The following is a 21,810-nucleotide window of genomic DNA, read 5'->3' on the forward strand; positions in this document are numbered from 1 at the left end:
GTTCTACTATTCTGAAAAGTATAGTGTCCCGTTGACTTACTGTGGGTTTTCTTGCTGAGCGTCACGGTACAACTGACAGGGTCTACTACGCTTGAATTACTGTAAAGTAATGTGAAAGTAATTTATGGTTTGCGCCCCAAGAATAGGTGCGACCTATACTGAATGTGTATGAAAAGGTTTGACTTCCCTAGTGATAATGTCAGTTTTTCAAATAAGGTCATATGCTTTGAACTGTGCACCTTCAAGCAAAGTGTGTTTTTATAATTGTGGTTATATATAATGTGATGGTACTTATTTCCCCCAAGATTTATCTGGGCCTACATGTATTTAAATAAATCCTTTATTTTTTACAATACATAGTGTTTCTTTGGACCATATGTGTACTATTTATTTGTACTGATTCTACAGCCCCATATCCCTCATAAGATAAGCCTGGCTGCTCTGTCTACACTATATTCAGGTGGTATAGCCTTATACTAAGAGGGGAGTCTTGTACTGCCTCAGTTGAATGGTTTTACTAAGCCCATAGTTGGACTTCAGAAAAACTGTCTTGTCAATTACTTATTACACATTTGAGCCCATTATGCGCCACTTGCAGGTGGAAGACCGTATAAAGGCGTTTTGACCATGGGCATGTAGGTACAGGGGGGTGCAGCGTTCATTCGAGAGTGATGACCTTCGGTTTTCTTAATTACATGGACGTGTTAGCGTCCATGTAGTTATGGTTAAGTTGGTGTTTCCATAGGAAGAGCATTTTTTGGGTGGCTTATAACTTCACCCCCTCTGGACGAATCCTCACCAAACTTTGCAAAAAAAAGTATATGGCCCACTCTGAATTTTTTTGCAAAGTTTGGAGAGGTTTGGTCCAGGGAGGGGCAAAGTTATAGGGGGGATCCCAAAACGTTTGTTTTTTCCCATAGACATAATGGGGAAAAACTTTGCGCACGCCTACAGCCAAAACCGCTGGACGGATGTACACCAAATTTGTGGCAGGAGCGGGGGTTAGCTTCCGAAAGCGTGCTTTTGCAAATTTGGTGTAAATGCATCCAGTAGTTTTTTTTTTTAAAATGACCAAAATGTAAGGCAAAAAAATTAGTGATAACTCTGTGGGGCGTGGAGCGCGTCAGATTTTTTGTGGCGCCCGCCATCTTGCATTCGCCGACGACCGCTGACAGCGCGGTGAAACTTGGATTAAAAATTGTATTTAGTGGAGTGTGTTGGTGTGTAAGTGTTTGAGGAGGGTGGGGGAGTGTGAGATAGGTTCAATGTTCTGTTTTTATGTGCTAGACGCTTTTGATGTGTTCGATTTTTCTGCGGACAACACAGCTGTTCTGAAATGTTCGTAAATAAACAGAATGGATTCGGTTGAAAGTGTTCTAAGAAGACTTGTGGGGTCCTGGAATGTTCGCAGGGGGTGTCCTGAAGACATTCTGTATTGTTCGTTGTCAAGCTGAAAGTGTTCTAAGAACACTTTCGGTGTCCTGAAATGTTCAAAAATAAACAAAATGGGGGTGTTCTGAGGACGTTCTCCGTATTGTGTGCCTGCTTAGCTGTATCTGAGGGAATGGCAGAGAGTGAAGTGGAAATGGTAGAAGGGCTGTTTAAGAGTTACGCGGTCCGCGTACAGGGCGTGCTACATCCGGGGTTTGCCAGCAAATCCAGCATGGAAAGAAGACTGTAGGGATCGGCCAATCAGATGTTGAGGTTGTGGATTGTGTGCAAAGAGACTGTGTAGTGAAGATGGCAGAAGTGGAGAAAGTCAGGGTGTTGGTGCTCGGAGATCTGTTTGTGCATGGTTTACAACAGTATGCTCAATGCAGGCATGTTGCAAAGAATTTTGATGTTAAAGGAGTGGAGGTGGTGTGGAGCACTGTGATTGATTGCAATGTACAGGGAATTGTACAAGTTTGTGAAGATATGGGCAGGATGAACAGGCCCCATGTGCTAGTTTTGCACTATGGTGTTTTCCATCAGTGCCTTTACTTTGTTGGCAGATTTGGAACACTTGGTTCAAGCAGTAATGAACTTCAAGCAGTAATGAACATCCTTCCAAAAGCCAAAGTAATTTTTTCTGGATTAGTACCTAGGGCAATATGGGACAATAGTTCATTTTTTTTGTCCTCAGCAAAACAATGCTAGGTGTGTAATCAACCGAGGCATGTGTGCCTTCATGCTTAGAGCTGCTATGTTCTTCTGTAATAATGAGAATATTGATTCCAGTAATGCTGTTTATTTTAAAGAAGATGGCATTGCCTTATCTTTTATGGGAAATGCCATGCTGTTTTGGAATGTAAGGGTTGCTTTGGAGAAGGTTATGTGAAGATTTTAGGAGTAAAGTAAGAAAAATAAAAAAATAAAAAAAATAACAGGTGTCTGTCAAGCATCTGCAAAAAAAAGGGCTCTTTTCAGAGCCAACCTCTAAGGGGAAATGGGGGACACTATTTAAATTTACATTCACCACGCTCAGATTTTTGATATGTCCGCGGACATCGAAATCACTAGTAGGGGTTCAGTATGTTCTATGTTACATGTATATAAAGTCAGGGATATTATGGTTAAGTTGTGCTACTAAAAACATATGAAATTCAGTAAAAAAAGTTGTTAAAGGGACGTTATGGTTAAGTTTTTGTGATGTCATCTTTGATGTCCTGGGTGTTAGTGTTAGCAGTGCACGGTGGCGCGAGTTATGGTTGCTTAGCTTACCATAACTGGTGAATTTCGGGGGCTTTTCGGATTTACTTTGAACCATAACGTCCCTTTAACAAAGTTTTTTTACTGAATCTATTTCATGAATGGGTTTCTGATACACCCACGAGATGGCTGCAGTTCCCCTAGATTGGTGCGATTAGACGTTTGTGCTTGAATATTATAGTTACTAGGCAGGTAACATTTGCCTTCCATTACTTGCACCATATCTGCATTTGGATTTTGATTGTTTTTTGGGGGGGGTGGGGGATGGGGGTGGTGGAGGGTGAGGGGGGTTTTTAAGTGATGCGTACATTGCTTATTTCCTGGCCAGTAATGATCCAGTTCCTGGTGTAGCACATGAATATTGAAGATCAGAATGACTAGTTTTGAGCATGCTTTCAGAGATGTTAAATGACTATCATTGTTTGATCTAAATTTCCTTTCAAGATACAGAAATGTAATGCCTACTTTATTCTATTTGTTCTAGGCCCAGATTGTTTTGCTGGTGATTCTTTTATTGGCTATTGCTGATTTTCTCATAGGAACATTTATACCATTGGAAGATAAAAGGCCTAAAGGTTTTTTTGGGTACAAATGTAAGTACAAATAAGTTTAAATATGAAAGGAATGTTGGGTGTATTAGACTGATTTTTTGGGGTCTTGAGTGTGCAGCTTTTTTTGAAGTGGTTACTTCTGTGTTTGTTCTCCTTGTTTCTTGCTCTTTTTCTTGCAGAGTTCAGTGAAACAAGGCAAGTGTTTACCATGTGTACAAACTAGCAGTCATGCCGTAATGGGGAAGATAGAAATTGAACTTTCAAAAGAACTAACTGTGTCCATCTGACTTGGGACCAAAACTTCACCATCTAGAATAGCGATGTCAAGTGTCCACTCTCATACACATCATTGATACGAGATTGTATTTGTGCTTAATTACTGTCTCTTCGTTTGAACCCTCCTTAGCTATCGTAAACAGGGTTTCATTGATGGGGGCAGGATGCTACTAGCACCAGCCCTTCTTCCGATGGCACAATTTGTGTCATTTTCAGGTTAAGCTTACAAGACACCAGAATTGCATTTCTCCAGCATGGGGTCTGGCATGGATTCACATGCTCATGAATATGCCCCGTCGTCAGGCTGGGAATCCTCTGTAAAGAGAAAAAAAAATCCGTATCCGTATCAGTTTCGTTTCTGATCTGTCTTTCTTAGTAGTAACCAATCACTGATCTCTGGGTCATACTGCCCCCAGCCAATGACTGCCCCCTCCCTAAGCTCCTCCCCTGACAGCCATCCTCAGATTTTTACTGCACGTTCAAGTGTTGGGAGTCCTCGTGCTATAGCTCTCCAGCTTTTGCTGGGTTTTCGCGTTTTTTCAAGGAGATTTTCTCATTTTTCGGTTAAATCGAGCCTCCAGCTCCACCGTTTCTTCTTCCGATCAACGGGGACCCGTTTCGGAATTTCCTACGCCCTTCAAGGGTGAAGTCTTCGTCGAGTGACGCTTCTTGGAGGGTTCCAGAAGATCTGAGGCCTACCATGGATGCGGCCCAGGACAAGGGTAGCTCAACGCCCGGATCTAAGCTGTTCAGGAACTGCCCTGGATGTGGGTTACAGAATGTTTGCGAGGTGGACGAGCATTCTAGATGTCTCTACTGCTTTCATGTGGACAAGGCACACTTGGAGAAGGACCATGCGTTCTGCAAGAACCTATCAGAACGGACCATGAGGGATCGTCGTTCCCGCCTCGCCAGCTGCTGGAGAAGGGCCCAGCAGGTGAGAAGAAGAAAAGGTCCGAGTGGTCTCCTAAGTCCTGTGGGCCCAACAGAAGGCTAAGCACCGCAAGTCTGCGGGCACCGGGAGCGCCGAACGGTTGGGCTCTTCAGCTGCCAGGCAGGGCGCACCTTCCCCGGCACCATCATCCACGAGCCAACGCTCTGGTTTCAGGAAGAGAAAATCCGAGAACCCGGGTAAGCTTCTGGAGATGCCCCGGTTGATGTCGAAGGATTCAGCTGAGGGGGAGCGAGGCAGTGACCCTGCCACCAAGGTGAATGCCTCAAGCGCGCCCAAGGTGGTGAAGGCCCTGCTTCACCCGGCTAAGGCCTCTAGCGAGGGATTTGCGGCGACCCTGGCGAAGCCTGTGGAGGCTAGACCAGGGGAGGCGACCTCGGGGCTCAGTATCCCTGCCACCGCCGAGGGAATCCTCATTCCAGCCCATCGACAAGACCTCAGTGAAGACCCCGTTGCAAAAAGAGGGTGGGGAAGCAGTGGCCATTACGGACACGGATTCAGCCTCTGAGGAGGAGCTGGTGGAGGCCGTGAAGAGCCTCAACGAGAGGTTCGAGAAGGTACGATCCCACGGGAGGGATTCCGAAGAGGTGGTCGAGGATAGCAACGGTGGCGCCGAAGAGGACCTAGTGGAGGAGCGGCCAGCCCTCCCGTCGCAGCCATTGCCCGAGCCTCAGGACAACTCCAGCGGCCATTTTGATGGCGATCCAAACCTTATGCATGGAGATGAGGACAAGATTACCACGAACCCCGGTGGACGATCCAGAACCGGGCCTGTCGGGAAGCCCTCTGGGCAAGCGGAGAATTAATGCCCCCGCCCTTCATGCCCTCGCGGCCCGTGGAGCCTTCACCCCCCCCCCCCCCCCTCTCCGGATCCCAGGGATGACCCGGCGACAGACACGATGACTGGGACGGATGACGACGGACGGTGGTGACCATGGGATGGACCTTCCATCACTACCCCCTCGTACTTCCCCGCCCAATGAATTGGCTCCCTTTCACGGCATGATCGCCAGGGCATCCACGCTCTTCCAGCTCTGCCCCGAGGAACAGAAGAAGGGTTTCCTCTATCAACGGCGAGAGGCCAAGAGAAAGACGGTCCTCGCGGTACAGTTTCTCAACAATATCTGGGACGAGGGATGTGCGGTCCTGAAGAACCTGTCCATGACGCCTGCCAAGAGGGACCGGTACCAGAAGTACCGGGTCCCTGACGCCGCCCCCTTGTGCCTCAGGGCTCAGCCGACGCCGGATTCAGTCGTCTCAGCGGCGGCCTAGAAGAAGGCGGTGGGGTCGACCGCTTCAACCTCCACTTCCCCACCTGACGGCGAGGGAAAGAAATTTAACGCCATGGGGCGACGGGTCATCTCGCCGGTGGCGACGACAAAGCGGCCAACGCCTTAGCGATTGTGGCCGTTACGACAGGGATCTATGGTACAAGATAGCTCCCCTACTGGACTTCCTACCAGACAAGAGGGCGTAGGCCCTAGAGATTCTGCAGGAAGGTGAGGTGGCGTCGGACGATGCCATAACAGTGGCAACGGACATTGCCGACACTGGGTTTCGCCAGTTAGGCAACAGTGTTTGCCTTTGACGACGACGCTGGCTCAAGGTGACAGACTTCCGTCAGGACGTGCAGACCAGGGTGTTGGACATGCCGTTTGACGTCAACAACCTGTTTGTAAAAACGGTGGATGAGTCGTTGCAGGCCATCAAGGCTGACACAGACAGCACGAGCCCTGGGAGTCCTTCAGCAACGACAGCCCTTTTGGAGCGCCGGAGGCAGACGGAGGTCCTCCAAGGGATCAGGCGGCCCGCTCCTCGTCCCAGGAGGCCTACAGAGGTCGTGGCAAACGAGGAGGATCTCGTCGTCGCCAAAGAGGCCAAGGCCGCCTCCAAGCAAGATTGAACCGGCCGTAGCGTCGGGCCCCCACCGAAGCACCCTGGTGGGAGGCCGGCTGGTGAAGTTCGTCAGCATGTGGGAGTCCATCTCCACCGACTGTTGGGTGCTGCTTGCCCAGGCCCACGGGCACACTAATTCCAAAAGTGGCCCTGCATTCCTCCCGTGGCCAGGAAGGAAAATCACGTCCCTCAACTGCTGTTGGAGTTAAAGGCGATGCTCAAGAAGGTTGCCATCGAGCTTGTCCCCATGAGCAGAACAGAAGTTCAGGATGGTCACTCTCCAACACGTGCTGGGACAGCTGGAGGAGGGCGACTTCCTAGCGTCGTTGGACTTGGAGGATGCATACTTCCACATCCCCATCCTAAAAGGACACCGAAAGTTCCTCAGATTCGTAGTTCAAGGACGCCACTACCAATTCAGAGCTCTGCCATTCGGTTTGAAGTCGGCACCCAGGGTGTTCACCAAGTGCCTAGCACCAGTGGCGGCGCGGCTGTGCCTGCAGGGGATCCACGTCTACCCTTACCTGGCCGACTGGCTCATCCGTGCAAGGACAAGAGAACTCTCCGTTGAGCACACAGCGAAGACCGTCCGCTTACTCACGGAGCTGGGTTTCTTCAACTACCCGAAATCCCATTTGGTTCCGTTGCAGGTGGCACTGTTTCTGGGAGCGAAGCTCGATACTGTGGAACGATTGGCGTCTCCGTTGGAGGAAAGGATGAAGGCCATCTTAGGCAAGGTGCAGCGCCTGCTAGCCACGGACGTGACCAGGGTGAGATCCATCAAGTCCCTCCTCGGAATGATGTCCTCATGCATCTACCTAGTGCGCCTGTGCAGGCTACAGATGAGTCACAGCGGGCACGGACTTCCAGACCCCGGCACATCAGGAGACAGTGAGGACAGACTCCTCCCTGGAGATCTCCATGCAAGAGGCCTTTGGCTCCCGGAGGAGGTCTCTCCACATCAACCTCTTGGAGCTCAGCGCCGTGTTCTGGGCACTCAAGTCGTTCCTCCCGTCCTTCAAGGGCAAGGTCGTGAGGATCTTCACTGACAACACCACCACGATGTTCTACATCCGGAAGCAGGGGGGCACCAGATCCCCAGCCCTATCCAAGGAGGCCCAGGATCTGTGGCACTGGGCCGTCCTCCAGGGGATGTTTCTGGTTCCCTTCCATCTGGCAGGAATAAAAAACACCATTGCCGACTCACTCAGCAGGGAGCTGCGCTCGTGCCACGAGTGGGAACTACGCCAGGATCAAGTGGATCGGCTCTTCCAACGATGGGGCAACCATCAACCAGATCAACCTATTTGCGGCGGCGACGAACTCCAAGTGCCAGAGGTTCACCAGCAGGTTTCCCCAGCCGAGGAGCATGGGCGATGGTTTCTCGTTCCCCTGGGACGGCCTATTCCTGTACGCGTTTCCTCCGTTGCCGCTGCTGCTTCGACTTATCAGCCAGCTCAAGAGGTCCCAGTGCAAGATGATCCTCATCGCACCGGCGTGGCCGAGACAGATCTGGTTCCCAGACCTTCTGGACCTCTCGGCGTCCCCACCAGTCAAGCTGTCGACGGACGCAGATCTTCTCTCCAGAGAGGGAGGCGCAATTCTTCATCACGACCCGGAGTCGCTGAACTTGCAGGCCTGGCTCCTGCAGCACTAGAGTTTGGAAGGTACGATATCCCGGCTGACTGCAGCGAGGGTCTTACAAAGGCCAAGGCGTCCAACTCTCAAGTGTTACGGACATAAGTGGGAGAGGTTCTCCTTCTGGTGCCGTGCACAGAAGATCAACCCTCTACGGATTACGGCACCTCAAGTGCTACTATACCTACTGTCGCTGGCCAAAGCTGGACTACCTCACGCTTCCATCAAGATGCATCTGGCAGCGATCTCCAGCTACACCAGAACTACAGGACGGCCGTCTTTGTGCTCTCATCGACTGGTGGGAGAGATTCGGGCCCTATCCTGCAAGCCTCCATACTTGACTTTTCACGACACGAGGGTGGTGCTGAGGACGCACCCCTCTTTCATGCCCAAGGTGCCATTGGACTTCCATCTTAACGAGCCCTTGGTGTTGCCAGTTTTCTTTCCGTCGCCTTCGTCGCCGGCCGAGAGGACTTTGCACTCGCTGGATGTAGCTAGAGCGCTTAAGTTCTACGTGGACCGAACAAAGTTTTCGGAAGACATCACAGCTGTTTGTGAACTTTGGACCTGTGAACCAAGGGAAGGCTCTCTCGAAGGCTTCCATTTCCAGATGGCTCTCCGGCTGCATCATGCACTGTCATCGGTTGGCCAACCGACCGTTGCCTGGCTGTCCGAGCCCATTCGACCAGAGCGATCGCTGCTACTACGGCGTTCTTGTCTGGTGAGCCCCTGCTGGACATCTGCAGGGCTGCTACGTGGAGGTCGACGCACACCTTCACTAGATTCTACTGCGTCGACTGGGATTCCAGGGAGGAGTCCAGAGTCGGCCAAGCAGTACTGCGCAACTTGTTAGCCTGAAGGTGGGCCTGGTGAGGAGGTAAGAGTTGCTTAATGTTGAGTTTACGTAATGCTTAATGTTGAGCCTTTTGCCACCTCCCGTGGTTGTGCACGTGTGTACTGCTATGTATTCTTCTATTCATGAGCATGTGAATCCATGCCAGACCCCATGATGGAGAAGGAACAAGTTACTTACCTGTAACTGTTGTTCTCCAGCATGGGTCTGGCATGGATTCACATGCAAACTCTCCCTCCTTCCCTTCTGCGGCTCTTCACTTGGTCATACTGCCACTTTACGTGCTACCAAATCTGAGGATGGCTGCCAGGGGAGGGGCTTAGGGAGAGGGCAGTCATTGGCTGGGGGCAGTATGACACAGAGATCAGTGATTGGATACTAATAAGAAAGACAGATCAGAAACTAAACTGATTTTTATTTTTTAATTTTTTTTTTTACCGGGGATTCCCCGCCTGACGGGGAATATTCATGAGCATGTGAATCCATGCCAGACCCATCCATAAGCAGTGCACATTTCAAATCTGTCCTAATACGGGACACTCTTCCACTACACAAGATGCCCAAGATTTCAGCTCACCTCTGAGTTGGCCCTGCCCCTTCATTGCGATGAAGCACATCACCCTGGGTGAGCCCTTAATCCCTTCTGCCTTTGGACCTAGATAAATTAGTGCCTTCTCATCAGTTTCTCCTTTCACCCCACAAGAACGAGTGATCATAGCTACCTCTTCTTAGGAAGTTACGAACACTGAAGTTTCTAAAGCTTCAGAAGAAAAGCAAATTTTAAGCTTGTTCCAGCATAGTCTTGCCTTTTCAGTCATATAAAAATGAACTAAGACCCTTTATTGCTGTACTTGAAAAATCAAAACAAACCTAAAACGTCATGTTTAACCTGTGCAGATGTCTTGTTTTTGACAACCACTAGAAGTGGATTGTCTACGCAAAATAAAAGGTGATTTCTCCCCCTGCTCCCACCCCGCATGCCTACCGCACCCCTACTTCCACATCCCTACTTGGAAGGTTTACATTGATATGCAGCCACAATTGTCAGAATACAAGACCTGCTTCCAACAACCGTGGCATGGCATGATGGGATATTTAACATGGCATAGTGTATGTCCTGTGCAAATGAACTATGCCAGTGTTCAGAGGTTTGGGTTCTTTTTTGTAATGGACATAAATCACTGGTTGTAGAGCCAGTACAACAACCGTATTTTCACATTTAGGTTTCTTCTGCCCTTGTTATGACTTTGATATGATATGTCATTTATAACGCGCCTGTACACAAGTGTTTCTAGACGAGATGGATGAAGCTTTGTGGAGTGGAAGGCCCTTTGGAAGACCGCCGTCTGTGCAGAAATGGAAATGCTGGCATTCAGACAGAAATGGAAAAGAGTATTACATTGCATGCGAATGGTCAATACAATGAGGGACTATTCAACTAGTGCCAGAGATGTCTAGTTTAAAACCTGTTCAGGTGCAATAAAAAAATGTACTCGTTTTAAGGTGGCGCAGTGCCTACATTTGCACTGTTTTACTATTAAATGGTCATTACACCGAGTGGTGTGTGGCCTCAGTGATTAAACCAGTATGCACATGTACCATAGGGAAGTGTTATCTTAGCCTCTAACCAGGCCAATCAGCATAGAGGCTGGCTTGAGTGGCCTGTGCCTGGCAGTGTTTCCCAGCCATCCTTCAGGCCAAAAGCAGACACTAGGTGTTGAAAGTTGGAACAGTATTTACTGCTTTTTCCACTGCTGGTTGTGGCCTTGCTGATGGTTCGTGGCACCAAACCACCCTGTGCAACACTGGTCATGTTTCATCCTAGTAACACAGGGTAAAACCTGCCAACAGAGGTCAGTTGAAGATTATCAATGATGATTTTAACGAATATAATGGTAACTGGCTATGATGTGGAGCTTAATGTAAACTGGAAGTGATGTGCAAAGTGGGCTTAATATAAACTACCACTGATGTGGTGATGGTGGTATACTGGAAATGTGCCATGGTATACTAAATCAGCATAATGTAAACTGGCAAAGATCTAAATGGGCATCAATTAAGTTAATGCTGCATGATGTAACTAATAACTATACATAAGCTATGAATAATATTTATTCTTAAAAATGTGCTCCTTGGAGTGGCATTGCCACTTTGATTTGTGTATCTGTTATTAATGGACTGCAAGTTTAGAACTGGGAATGTGAATATAACAAGGTTGCTGACGTGCTTCTATGTCCCGTCCCTTTTACTCAGTGCACTTGGAAGTTCTGTGAAAGGGGTGGGGGGGCTGCTTTTTCCCCAGCAAAAATAACCAGATTTGTTTGTATTGTGCAGCCGAGTCCCTTCCAGTTGTCTCTGCCTCACCACTCTGTTTCTCCCGTCGCAGTGATGGAGCCTGCAGCTGCAGAATTGTCAGGCTTTTTTTCACTTACTTTTTGGGATGGTGACTTCTTTTCCCCTTGCCCCTCAGTTTAGTGTCCAGAGTCCCCCTGCTTATTCTCTGTAAAGCAGGTTTCCCCATTTGTGTGACGTGTGGATGGCAGGTTTTAGCTGCAGACCCTTGCTCCCTTTGCCTGTATTGCTTGGATGCAGAGCACCACTGGGACTGGTGCTACAGTAGGCTCACGGTTCTCACACTCCTGGTGCCTTCTTAGGTGGGAAGACTGGTTATTTTCTCAGCCTTCTACAAGCACATCAGAACTACACCAGGTAAGCAAACCTATGTTTAGAGCACCCTCCCCCAGTTACTACTTTGCAGGGGTCATTGATTCCAGGAGGAACCAGTGTAGTTCTTACTCTACCACGTGTAACCCATAGTTTCACTGTTGAGGGGCAAATGCCAAGGTGAAACAGAGGCTCTACATCAGTCACCCCTTCCCCGAGATTCCCAGTAAAGCAGCTATGTCCCAGAAGGTGCTGAGGTTCCGCACAAAGGGACTAACTCGTAGGCTGGTGCTAATATTTCTTTTGTTCCTTCACCTTTGCTGCAACAATGCTTCGATCGTGCAGCCTAAACTTTGCTTGGCGATGCATAGGAGTCCACAAAATGGCAAATGCTGCAGCCAAACCGCGCCATTTCTGATTTTATGATGGAGGAACTAAAGAGTATTTTGAATGCAGTGCTTCTTTCCCACAGTATTGATTGGTTATCCACCAGAGATGTCGCTTTAAGACCGCTCCAGAAGACGACCATGGCAGCTGATGTGAACGGTCTCGTGGTCTAGGGCCTACACCTTTTAGAAACCTGGTTCTGCTGATTTCAGGTTTTAATTCCATCCTAACTTCTCCAATCCCAAATCAATGGAGTACTTCAAAGACGTTATCAGGGAGGTAATGCTTCAGCCGGTTTCTTATCTAGGCCAAGACCGCCACAAGTTCAGTTTGTTTCAGTCCGGTCTACAGTGATCGCCACTGCCCTGATGGTGTCTGTGGGTATGGTGGATTTGCCCTCCCTGTCACCTCACACCCTCCTATCTCCTGGGGTCAGTGGTGGTGGTGGTGGTCGATCAGCCCCTTCAGCTGACCCTCAGCCTGACTAGGCCTGATCTCGACATGGGAGACACTGGTGGGAGAACAAAGGAGCTTTCGTCATCCACAAAACTATTTTATGTCAGGATCTTGGTCCTATTGGACATTCTCAATATTCCGTGCCCCCATTGGCAGAGCTAGGGATTCTGTCCGCTGTACTGGCTTTGATGGGGTGAGGAAAGCCATTGTCATCAATTTGCTGGTGTGAGTTTTAGACCGTTGCCATCAAATTGTTTGGCTTGAAACTCTTCCTAAAAAGAAAAAAAATGTGACGGCTAACTTTTTTTTTTCTTCTGTGCAATAAAGCGTTTATAGGTGTCTCAAACAGTTTGCTTAAAGCAGGCTAACTAATGATCTACTGGCATATGGCAATCAAAAACTCTCCTAGGGAACTCCTTCTTTTGAGAAATCTTCCTTAAAACCAGCAGGATCTTTTCAGGTTGGGCCTGTAGTGAAGCAGGTGACTCGGGATCTTGTGCTGTCTGCTAATGATAATATTTTCAAGGCCTCATGAAGCATGGGGTGGGTAGGTGTCCACCACAAGGTGCAGATGCTGTTGGAAAATTCAACATGGATACTGGTCCTGCAATTTTACAGGGTTCATGAATTTCCTGCCTCCACTGCAAACTCTTTGGCTAGGCCTAAACCCTTGCCTTCTTCCCAAAGGACCCAGATGTTCTGCTTAAGATCCTTTGGTGGAAGTTTGGGATTTCAGGAGAGAAGAGCCAAGGTTATTTCCCTTTCAGCCAGCAGAATAAACTGCAGACCACACCCGCAAAGGTTTTTCCAGATTAATCTTCCTGCAACCCAAAGCCCAAATAATGGCTGGTTGTTCCACCCCACTTGCAATTGCAGTAAGAGTATCTCCAATGTTTGGAGGGCCATTATAGAGTCCTCAGAATTCCCTGCTGCCTCCCATCTCCTGTCTATCCTTGTACTCAGGCATTGTAAACTATCTGTTGCTGTGTGTGGTGAGGTATGCAACTCTCTACATGTATCCATTTTTTTTCTTGCATTTTTGCGTAGCCTTCTGCCCTGTAACTAAGGCACCTGCTTGCAACAGCCCATTGATGCCTTTGGGCTGCAGTGCGCTTCACAAATACAAAAAATAAATACATTTCCCTACTCCGTTGGGTCATTTGTAACAAGATGGGGTATCTGCATCCATTCCTTCCTATTCATTCTTGCTGCCTTCTCATTCAAATGAGAACCCCACACTAGCTCAAGAAATCCATAGGCTTCTGAAATGAAAGCAGTGGAGGAGATTCCCATTTCAGGGAGCAGCATTAGTGCTAAATCCAAACCAGTTGGCTTGTACACCAGCCTTGACCTTTCCCTATTCAACCTCTTTTTGACTGGTGAATTGAAAGATGACCACTCCAGCACACATCTGGTGAGCTTTGTCCCAGGGGCACTGGCTCTTTCTGGTGGATCTGGAAGGTTCCTATCTCCACATCCAAATATGGGGTCCTTGGCAACACTTCCCCATTTCCCTTTGTAGCAACTTCATTGCACAGGTTCTTTACGAAGATGCTAGCAGTGGTGACCAACCTCTGACCACAAAGGATTCACATATGCCAGTCCCTGGACAAAGTCAGCAATATTATTTCAGTGTTGCCTGTACCAGCTTCAGTTTTCAGTGAACCAAATTAAGACGGGCAGTTTGTAAGTTGGATAACCATTGAAGAAAAGTTGTAAACAATCACTCTCTTAATCCAGCCACCTTTGGGGGAAATCCAAGGGAGGATTTGTGATCAGACCACCACCACGATGGTCAGTTAAGAGAGAGGTAGGGTTTGGTCTTAACCACCCGTTAAACCCTATGGAGGTGGGGGAGGACCGGTCTAAATACTGTTTCACTCAGGGACCACCGTAGAAGTTCCTGAAATCCCCTTGGGGTCATACCTTGGTTTAGGAAGGTTCTGGTGTCTAGGGTGTAGAGGTCAGTTCCAGCATCTGGTTTTTGGTTCTGGCTAGTTCGCAGTTCCATGCTCCAATGGATTGGTTCTGGAGGGCTGGACACCTACTTGACTGAAGGAAGAACCACCATTCTAACAATTATCTCGGTGGAGTCTCCTGACATGATGCAAGCAGTGATCAGCGAGGGCCACTCTGCAGTAATGGCGGAAGTCCATCCTTAAGGCGGAAATCAAGAAACTTCTATGAGGCCCCACTTTGTGGTGGAGAGCTGCAACTGCAGAGGAATGCTTCTTGTTTTGCAAGTCTAGGATTTGCAGAATCACAAGGCTCAACTTTGGATGACTGATGCAACGAGGTAGTCCAATTTGAAGCTGGTCAGCCAACCGCATGTTGCCAGACCCCTCCAGAAAGGTTCCAAGGGGTGAAGCCTCAAGCAAGAGTTGAGCCTGGTTACCACCGGTCCAGATGTTGAAGCACTGATAAAGGTCTTCATAGGTCAGAAAATTAGCATGCCCTTCCCAGGATTTTTGAAGAAAGTGCTGCTGGCTGGCTTCCAACAGCAAGTTCCGGGCCTTCAGCAGGATGTTCTTCTTCATTAGGGGTCTTCTGAAGAATGACTGCAGGAGTCTAATTTTTATTCAAGATTAGAGGAGGAGTTGCAAACCAATGCACAAAAGGTAAGAATCTGCATCATTCAAACTATCAGGGGCTGTCCATACAAAGGCATTTATTTATTGCAGGAGAAGTCCTCTACTCCCCTCGCACTCCGTGGACAGAACTCCCAAAGGTATAGAGGGTGGCTATGGAGTAGGAGTACAGTAGTAATTTTGGGAAATGTACTTTCTAGGTCAATGGTGAACGATTGGCATGAAATAGAACTTGAAGCACTAAATCTTGAGGCTGGGCTCTGTATTCCCACTGCACTTCCTTGTGTGTCCCCTATTCCTTTGCACAAAGCCTTTTATATAGCCACATTTGTTTGTCTGTGGGGCTTCTTATTCCAGCACGCTGTAAATAAACTTGTTCTCTTTTTCCACAGCGGAAATATTTTCTGAGAACTTGGGACCAGACTTTCGCAATGGCGAAACATTCTTTACTGTTTTTGCCATTTTCTTTCCTGCTGCAACAGGAATTTTAGCAGGAGCGAATATCTCAGGTGATCTTGCGGTGAGTGCAATAAAAGGCAGCTGATGTAATATTTGTAATTCTGTATATTTGACTGAAAATTAAGCTTATGTTTTTATTTCTCTTCAGGATCCTCAATTAGCCATACCAAAAGGGACAATGTTGGCCATTGTAATAACCACTATAGTTTACATTGGAGTTGCAATATCCATAGGTAAGTCCATTTTTAATTTGATCTGACTGTTTAGCTTTTGACAGGGGTGTGTGCTATAACAAAGGTAAAGGCAAAACCTGTTTCAGTATACTTTAATCTCTTTAGTTTCTTAAATTTGAGTTCTCCGGAATATTCACTGTTAGAACCATCTTTGAATTGAATTTTGAATTGATAGTTTATTTCTATTGCACTCATACACAAGTGTAACAGAGCGCGACAAGGCACGGGAGGGGAACAAAAACAACAATCTTACTAGGCCCAGTGACACTGAGAACGCGCAAGTGCATGGGGGAGGGGAAATGTGCAAGGAAGGGGGGAGAAGCGGAAAGTGCAGAGCAAAAGGACAACAGAATAAATAATAGTAAAAATAATAAATATAAACAACAAAAGTGGTAGTCCAGCCAGCAAGTGGCAAGTGCTGAATTTAAGGCAGCAGACCAGGTAGGTCAGATAAGTGCAGGAGGAGAAAAGAAAGGGGGGTGGGGTACTGTATGGGTACAGATACAGACCCCAGAGCAAGTGGTGGCCCGCGTAGGCAGTTTGGGAGGGTGGCACGGTGAGCAGGAACCTGGGCCCGGAGGACAGAGGGTGGCCAGTTGCACCATGCCAGGAGAGAACAGGCCAGCAGGTGAGAGGGGCAGGGCAAAGGCAGAAGCAAAGGGGAAGGTCTTGAGGTTCTTCCGGAACCGGAGATGGCTCTTAAGTTTTAGAGTGGCAGGGAGGCTGTTCCAGAAGGAGGCCCCAGCTGAAGACCGAGATACCACAAGCTTGTTTCTTAGAAAAACAACTGACCCTGAGGGAGTTGGAGAAAGAGGAACGAAGAGCTCGAGAGGGGCGGTATTTTCGGAGGGATAGCTGAAGGTATTTTGGACCCAGGCCCCAGAAAGCCTTGTGGACAATGCAGAGTTTTTTTAATTTAACCCTTGCATCCACTGGGAGCCAATGCAGAGATTTCAGAGCTTGATAGATACGATCCCAGGGCTTGAGGCCAAGGACCAGTCTTGCAGTACTGTTCTGGATTAGTTGCAGAGGGTGGAGAGTAGATGCAGGTAAGTTTAGAATGAGGCTGTTCCAATAGGCGAACCTAGAGAGAACCAGAGCTTGGGGGACAGTGAGTTTTTTTGAGGGAAGGAGAGGAAGGGAAGAGTACCTCTGAGGAGGTGCAGTAGGACATTTTCTGGAGATGTGGGTGGAATAGAAAAGTGTGGAATCAAAGATGACCCCGAGGTTCTTAGCCTCCCAGGTGGGGGTAGGAGGAGGGCCAAAGGAGGCAGGCCAGAGAGTGAGGGGAAAGGATGGAGAAGGTGTGCCGATGAGGAGGATCCGTCTTGCTGGCATTCAGACAAAGATCATTGGCGGAACACCAATCTTGAATGGCAGTAAGGTAATCTGAGATGGGAGAGGAGGTGGCTGAGGGTAGCCTGAAAAGGAGTTGGGTGTCATCAGCGTAGCACTGGAAATTTGAGCAGAAAATGGCAATGCAATGGCGAGAGTTGCCAGGTATTGGTTGAAAAGCCAGGGCGAGAGGCTAGACCCCTGGGGAACACCACAGGTAGAGAGGATAGATGATGGGAAGGACCCCACTATGACCTGGCAGGGTCGATCAGAGAGGAAAGGTCAGCCAGGCCAGAGCCTGATCGGTGATACCCATTTTATCACAGAGACGATTGAGCAGGGTGGTATAGTTGACAGTGTCAAAGGCAGAAGAGAGATCAAGTAGGATGATGACAGAGGTAATGTTGGAGAGCAGATCTTCAGATGTTCAGGAGAACAGTTTCCGTGCTTCTGGCAGCTCTGAAGTTGGACTGGTGGTCATGGAGACAGCCCACAGAATCAGATTGAAGGTTAAGCTGGGAGATGTTCAGCTTTTCCATGTGTTTGCCCAGAAAGGGAGTAATGAAAATTGGGCGATAGTTAGCTGGACAGGAAGGATCGGCTGTGGGTTTCTTTAGAAGAGGATGCACAAGGGAGTCGGTGCAATCTACTCAATGCTGGGATGACACCACATAATTTATAGTCCTTCAAATAGGTTATGCTTTATAGATAATGGAATTTGCCTCTAGGTGTGCATGCAAATATTCTCATGTGTAATCCTAGATTTCCTGAAACTGTCTGTATTGATTTAAAACTTTAAAATGGCCCCACAGTGCATGAAGCGATAACTCAGGGTGACTATATATTGGTTTCCTAACAGGACCTCATATCTAAAGGTGAAGGCTTTAGAGCTCACCATTTGCAGTTGTAACTCGTGAGATTTATAAGCTGCAATGCGTAATTTAACAAATTGTCAAATAGTGATTGATCCTTACAGACTTGGCTGCAAACACGCATAACTGACTTCTCGAAGAAAGCAAAGAATTATAGTTGAAATAGGTGAATGAACAGAGTCAGCCTGGAAGGATTAAATGTGGGAGAAAATATTGGTTTATTTGAAGGTGCGAAAACTGCCCCTGAGGCGATGGATAGCTGGTAATGACACCTTTTCTTATACATGGGGGTTAACAAAGTGCTGGTAGATAAAGGCCATATTTTATAGCAGATCTCGCAATACTACTGTGTGCTATTATAAAGCATGCAGGTTGGGGCCATGGGAGTGTGGGGGTGGGGGGTCAGAGGGTGCTACAAAGCACAGGTAAATGGTCTGAGCAGAATAATCCCATCTGACTAAAAAGTAATTCAAGGACACTACCATTCTAACCCATGCACATGGGGGTCAATATAATCATAGGTTGCGGAGAATAGTGCTCTAATTGCTGCCCTATTCAATGTAAATCCACAGGCAGGTTTGCAGCCTCGGGGCTTGTTTGGGAGAATTCTCATTTCTGTGCTAATACTCTTCAACCTTCGAGACCCCCAGCTCTTTTGCTGGACTGTGGGACTTTTTGATTTTAACTCTGGTGTGAGTGAGACCTTTTTCTCACTCGTGTTTTTTTACCTGATTTGGAGCACGTTTCCACTGATTTTGCAGTCTGACAAAATCCATAGGCATCTACTCTTTGTATGGTGACACAGCACCTTCAGTGCAGTGTCGTAGAGAAATCCTTTAGATGTCTCCATAAGGTTTAAATACCTTTTCTTGTGTGAACTACTGTTCTCAATAAAAGTAATGTGAAATTGACTTTACCCTTTTCTCTTTGTGTAGGTCCAGCACACCCCATTTTATGTGGAGTGCTGGGGAGGGGGGGGGTTAACTTGTAGGCCCTTATCCTACATTCTCATGTTACTTTTTTATGCCCCCCCCCACTACTTTAAATGGCTGGTGGCAGTGGTTGAAGTTTCCTACCATTGTGGTTTTCTACCGCAGACTGATTCCTCAGCGGCAGTACAGCACCCATGGGTGACCATTTTTTTCAAAATTGCCCCTGTCTTCTTTTTTGACACTTTCTGTTTGTGAGGTCGGTCTTGGGTTTTACTCTGCGCTCCAAGCCAGGTTTGATACCTTTATTTGTTTTGCCTTTGGCAGGCTTCAGTCCTGAAACCCACCTCTGGCTCCAGTGTGTATGGAAAGGCAGTATTTGGGAGAGGTTCCCGCAACTCCCCTGTCCCTTGTCTGTAGGCATGCCTGAATGCGACCAGTCCACCCTGCCGCCACTGGACCATCTTCCCTGATTGGCTGTAAACTTCGTTGCTGCAAGAACCGAGTGCCAGGGATCGAAATCTGTAGTCTAGTGCAACATCTGCAACCCGGTCAGAAGTTCCAGGAGTCTCCTAAGGACCCTCCAGAAGCGGGACGACCAGAGCTAGAGTCCCCTCACCATAGTGCAGGACTCGAGGTGAAGGAAGCCAAACCGGTATCGGAGATCCGCGGTGGTACCGTTTACCGTGCCCTCAAACCGTGAAGTGCAGCTGATCCGAAAAGAGCCTGTAGCTGCCGACAACCTACAAATTGCTGCTGCAGAAGTCCTCCAGACATCCTTCCTCTTGCATTGGCTTAACTTGGAGTTGATTCCAACTCTGCTTTTTCACAGGCTTAACAGCTTGTGACCCTACAAGTGATTTTTACAAAACTCTCTAACTTTGCAAGACTTATTTTTGTTTATATATATATATATATATATATATATATAGAAAGGATCACCAATTTGTGTAAAGGTAACACCAGGAAAGTGTGGAGACCAATATATATATATATATATAATGGCCACGGTAGTGGCCATGTAGTTATGGTTAAGTTGGTGTTTCCATAGGAAGTGCACTTTTTGGGCAGCTTATAACTTCGCTCCCCCTGGACGAATCCTCACCAAACGTTGCAAAAAAGGTATATGGCCCAATTTATTTGCAATGTTTGGTGAGGATTCGTCCAGGGGGGGCAAAGTTATAGGGGGGGGTCCCAAAACTTTTTTTTTCTCCCATAGATTGAATGGGAAAAAATGTTGCTCGAGTCTACAGCCCAAACCGCTGGACGGATTTTCACCAAATTTGGACCAGGAGCAACGGCTTCGTCCCGAAAGCGTGCTTTTGCAAATTTGGTGAAAATCCATCCAGTATTTATTAATTTTTTTAAATGACCAAAAAGTAGGTAAAAAAAATTTGTGATATCTGTGTTCGGTTCGCGGACACACTTCCCTGTTCGCACCGCGGACAGTGTCCTGATTGGCTGAGCGGCTTACGTCATGTCCGCGGACATGCAGCGTGTTAGCTGATTGGACGGTGTGAAGCACGTCAGATTTTCCGTAGCGCCCGCCATCTTGGATTCGCGGACGCCCGCGGTGAAAGTTTGTTCGAAATGTGTATTTAGTAGAGTGTGTTGGTGTGTAGGAGTGTTTGGGGAGGATGAGAGGGTATGAGATAGGTTAAATGTTGTGCTTTTTTATGTGGTAGACGTTCGATTTGTCTGCGGACATCACAGGTGTTCTGAAATGTTCTAAATAAACTGAATGGGGGGTGTTCTGAGGACTCAATATGTGTCCGTTTTGTTTGCAAGCATCCTGAAATGTTCGCAAACAAACAAAATGGGGGTGTTCTGAGGACGCTGTCCGTCTTGTTCGTTGTCAAGTTGAATGTGTTCTAAGAACACTTGTGGTGTCCTGAAATGTTGGCAAATAAACAAAATGGGGGGGTGTTCTAAGAACCCACGCTGTCCTGAAATTTTCATAGGGGGTGTCCTGAAGGCGCTGTCTGTATTGTCAATGGCAAGTTGAATGTGTTCTAAGAACACTCGTGGTGTCCTGAAATGTTCGCAAATAAACAAAATGGGGGTGTTCTGAGGACGCTGTCCGTATTGTTCGTTGTCAAGTTGAAAGTGTTCTAAGAACACTGGTAATGTCCGCGGACATTAAAAGTTTCCATAGGCCATAGTTGAAATGTTTGACTCTATGGGTGTGATATGCTGCGGTGGTTGTGGCCAGGGCATAGAGTGTTGGGTGCATGAACATTTGGTCATGCACCCAACACTCTATGCCCTGGCCACAACCACCGCAGCATATCACACTTATAGTTGCTTATAACTTTGGGTCAAAAACAAATTTATAAGGAACAAAGTTATAAGATGTTATGGGTGTGATATGCTGCGATGGTTGTGGCCATTGTATAGAGTGTATAATATACTTACTTACTTTTTTACTCTCTTTGGAGGATTTGCAGTGACATCCTGTTGCATTTCTGTTTGATTTATTTTTCTTTTATAATGTTTTACTTTTTGTGGAACAGAATGTGTTTAGATGGGGGGGTGTACAGTGAGCGAAGTCTATTGTATTCTAAAATGCAAGGAATTTCAGCGTTTATTTTACTTGCATCAAAGTTGATTAGAAATAGACCAAGTGTACGTAAGCATGATAGTGCTACGTAGCTCATGCCTTCTTTAAAGACTGTTACCAATATCTATCACTGCTTTGTCTAGGGTAAGACCTTGTGATTTATGAATCGTGACTGACTGCGTATGCAAGAGTTAGAGAAAATTGTTCTCTGCGTACATACATGTCTTTGAAGAGAAGGAATCGAGCTGTTGAGCGTCCTATCCTTATAACTTCTGAAAGTTTGTCAAAGAGAATATTGACAAACTGAATTTTGTTGTCACGTGGGCATGTTTGAAAGCCAACAACTGTACCGAGTGCTCCATTAACTAGTCCTTGGTCCACGTCAAGGTTACGTTTAAGCATTACTCTGCAATTTAAGGATAATTTTAACATCTTTTCTAAGCCTGCTGTGTTTGAGATTGATTTTTCTA

The 21,810-nt window shown here is 47.3% G+C and overlaps 1 protein-coding gene across 2 annotated transcripts in view; it reads left to right on the top strand.

Annotated features, from left to right (window-relative positions):
- SLC12A2 (solute carrier family 12 member 2) overlaps positions 1 to 21,810 on the top strand; it is a 908,845-nt gene that overhangs the window by 229,306 nt on the left and 657,729 nt on the right. For both annotated transcript variants that reach the window (XM_069625621.1, XM_069625620.1), the window contains exons 7-9: positions 3,176 to 3,284; positions 15,345 to 15,472; positions 15,560 to 15,644. In XM_069625621.1, the coding sequence (XP_069481722.1) occupies positions 3,176 to 3,284; positions 15,345 to 15,472; positions 15,560 to 15,644 (322 nt within the window). The remainder of the gene's footprint in view (positions 1 to 3,175; positions 3,285 to 15,344; positions 15,473 to 15,559; positions 15,645 to 21,810) is intronic.

This window comes from Ambystoma mexicanum, chromosome 6p (genome assembly GCF_040938575.1).
Source record: "Ambystoma mexicanum isolate Mex_15411 chromosome 6p, UKY_AmexF1_1, whole genome shotgun sequence".
NCBI classification, from domain to species: domain Eukaryota; kingdom Metazoa; phylum Chordata; class Amphibia; order Caudata; family Ambystomatidae; genus Ambystoma; species Ambystoma mexicanum.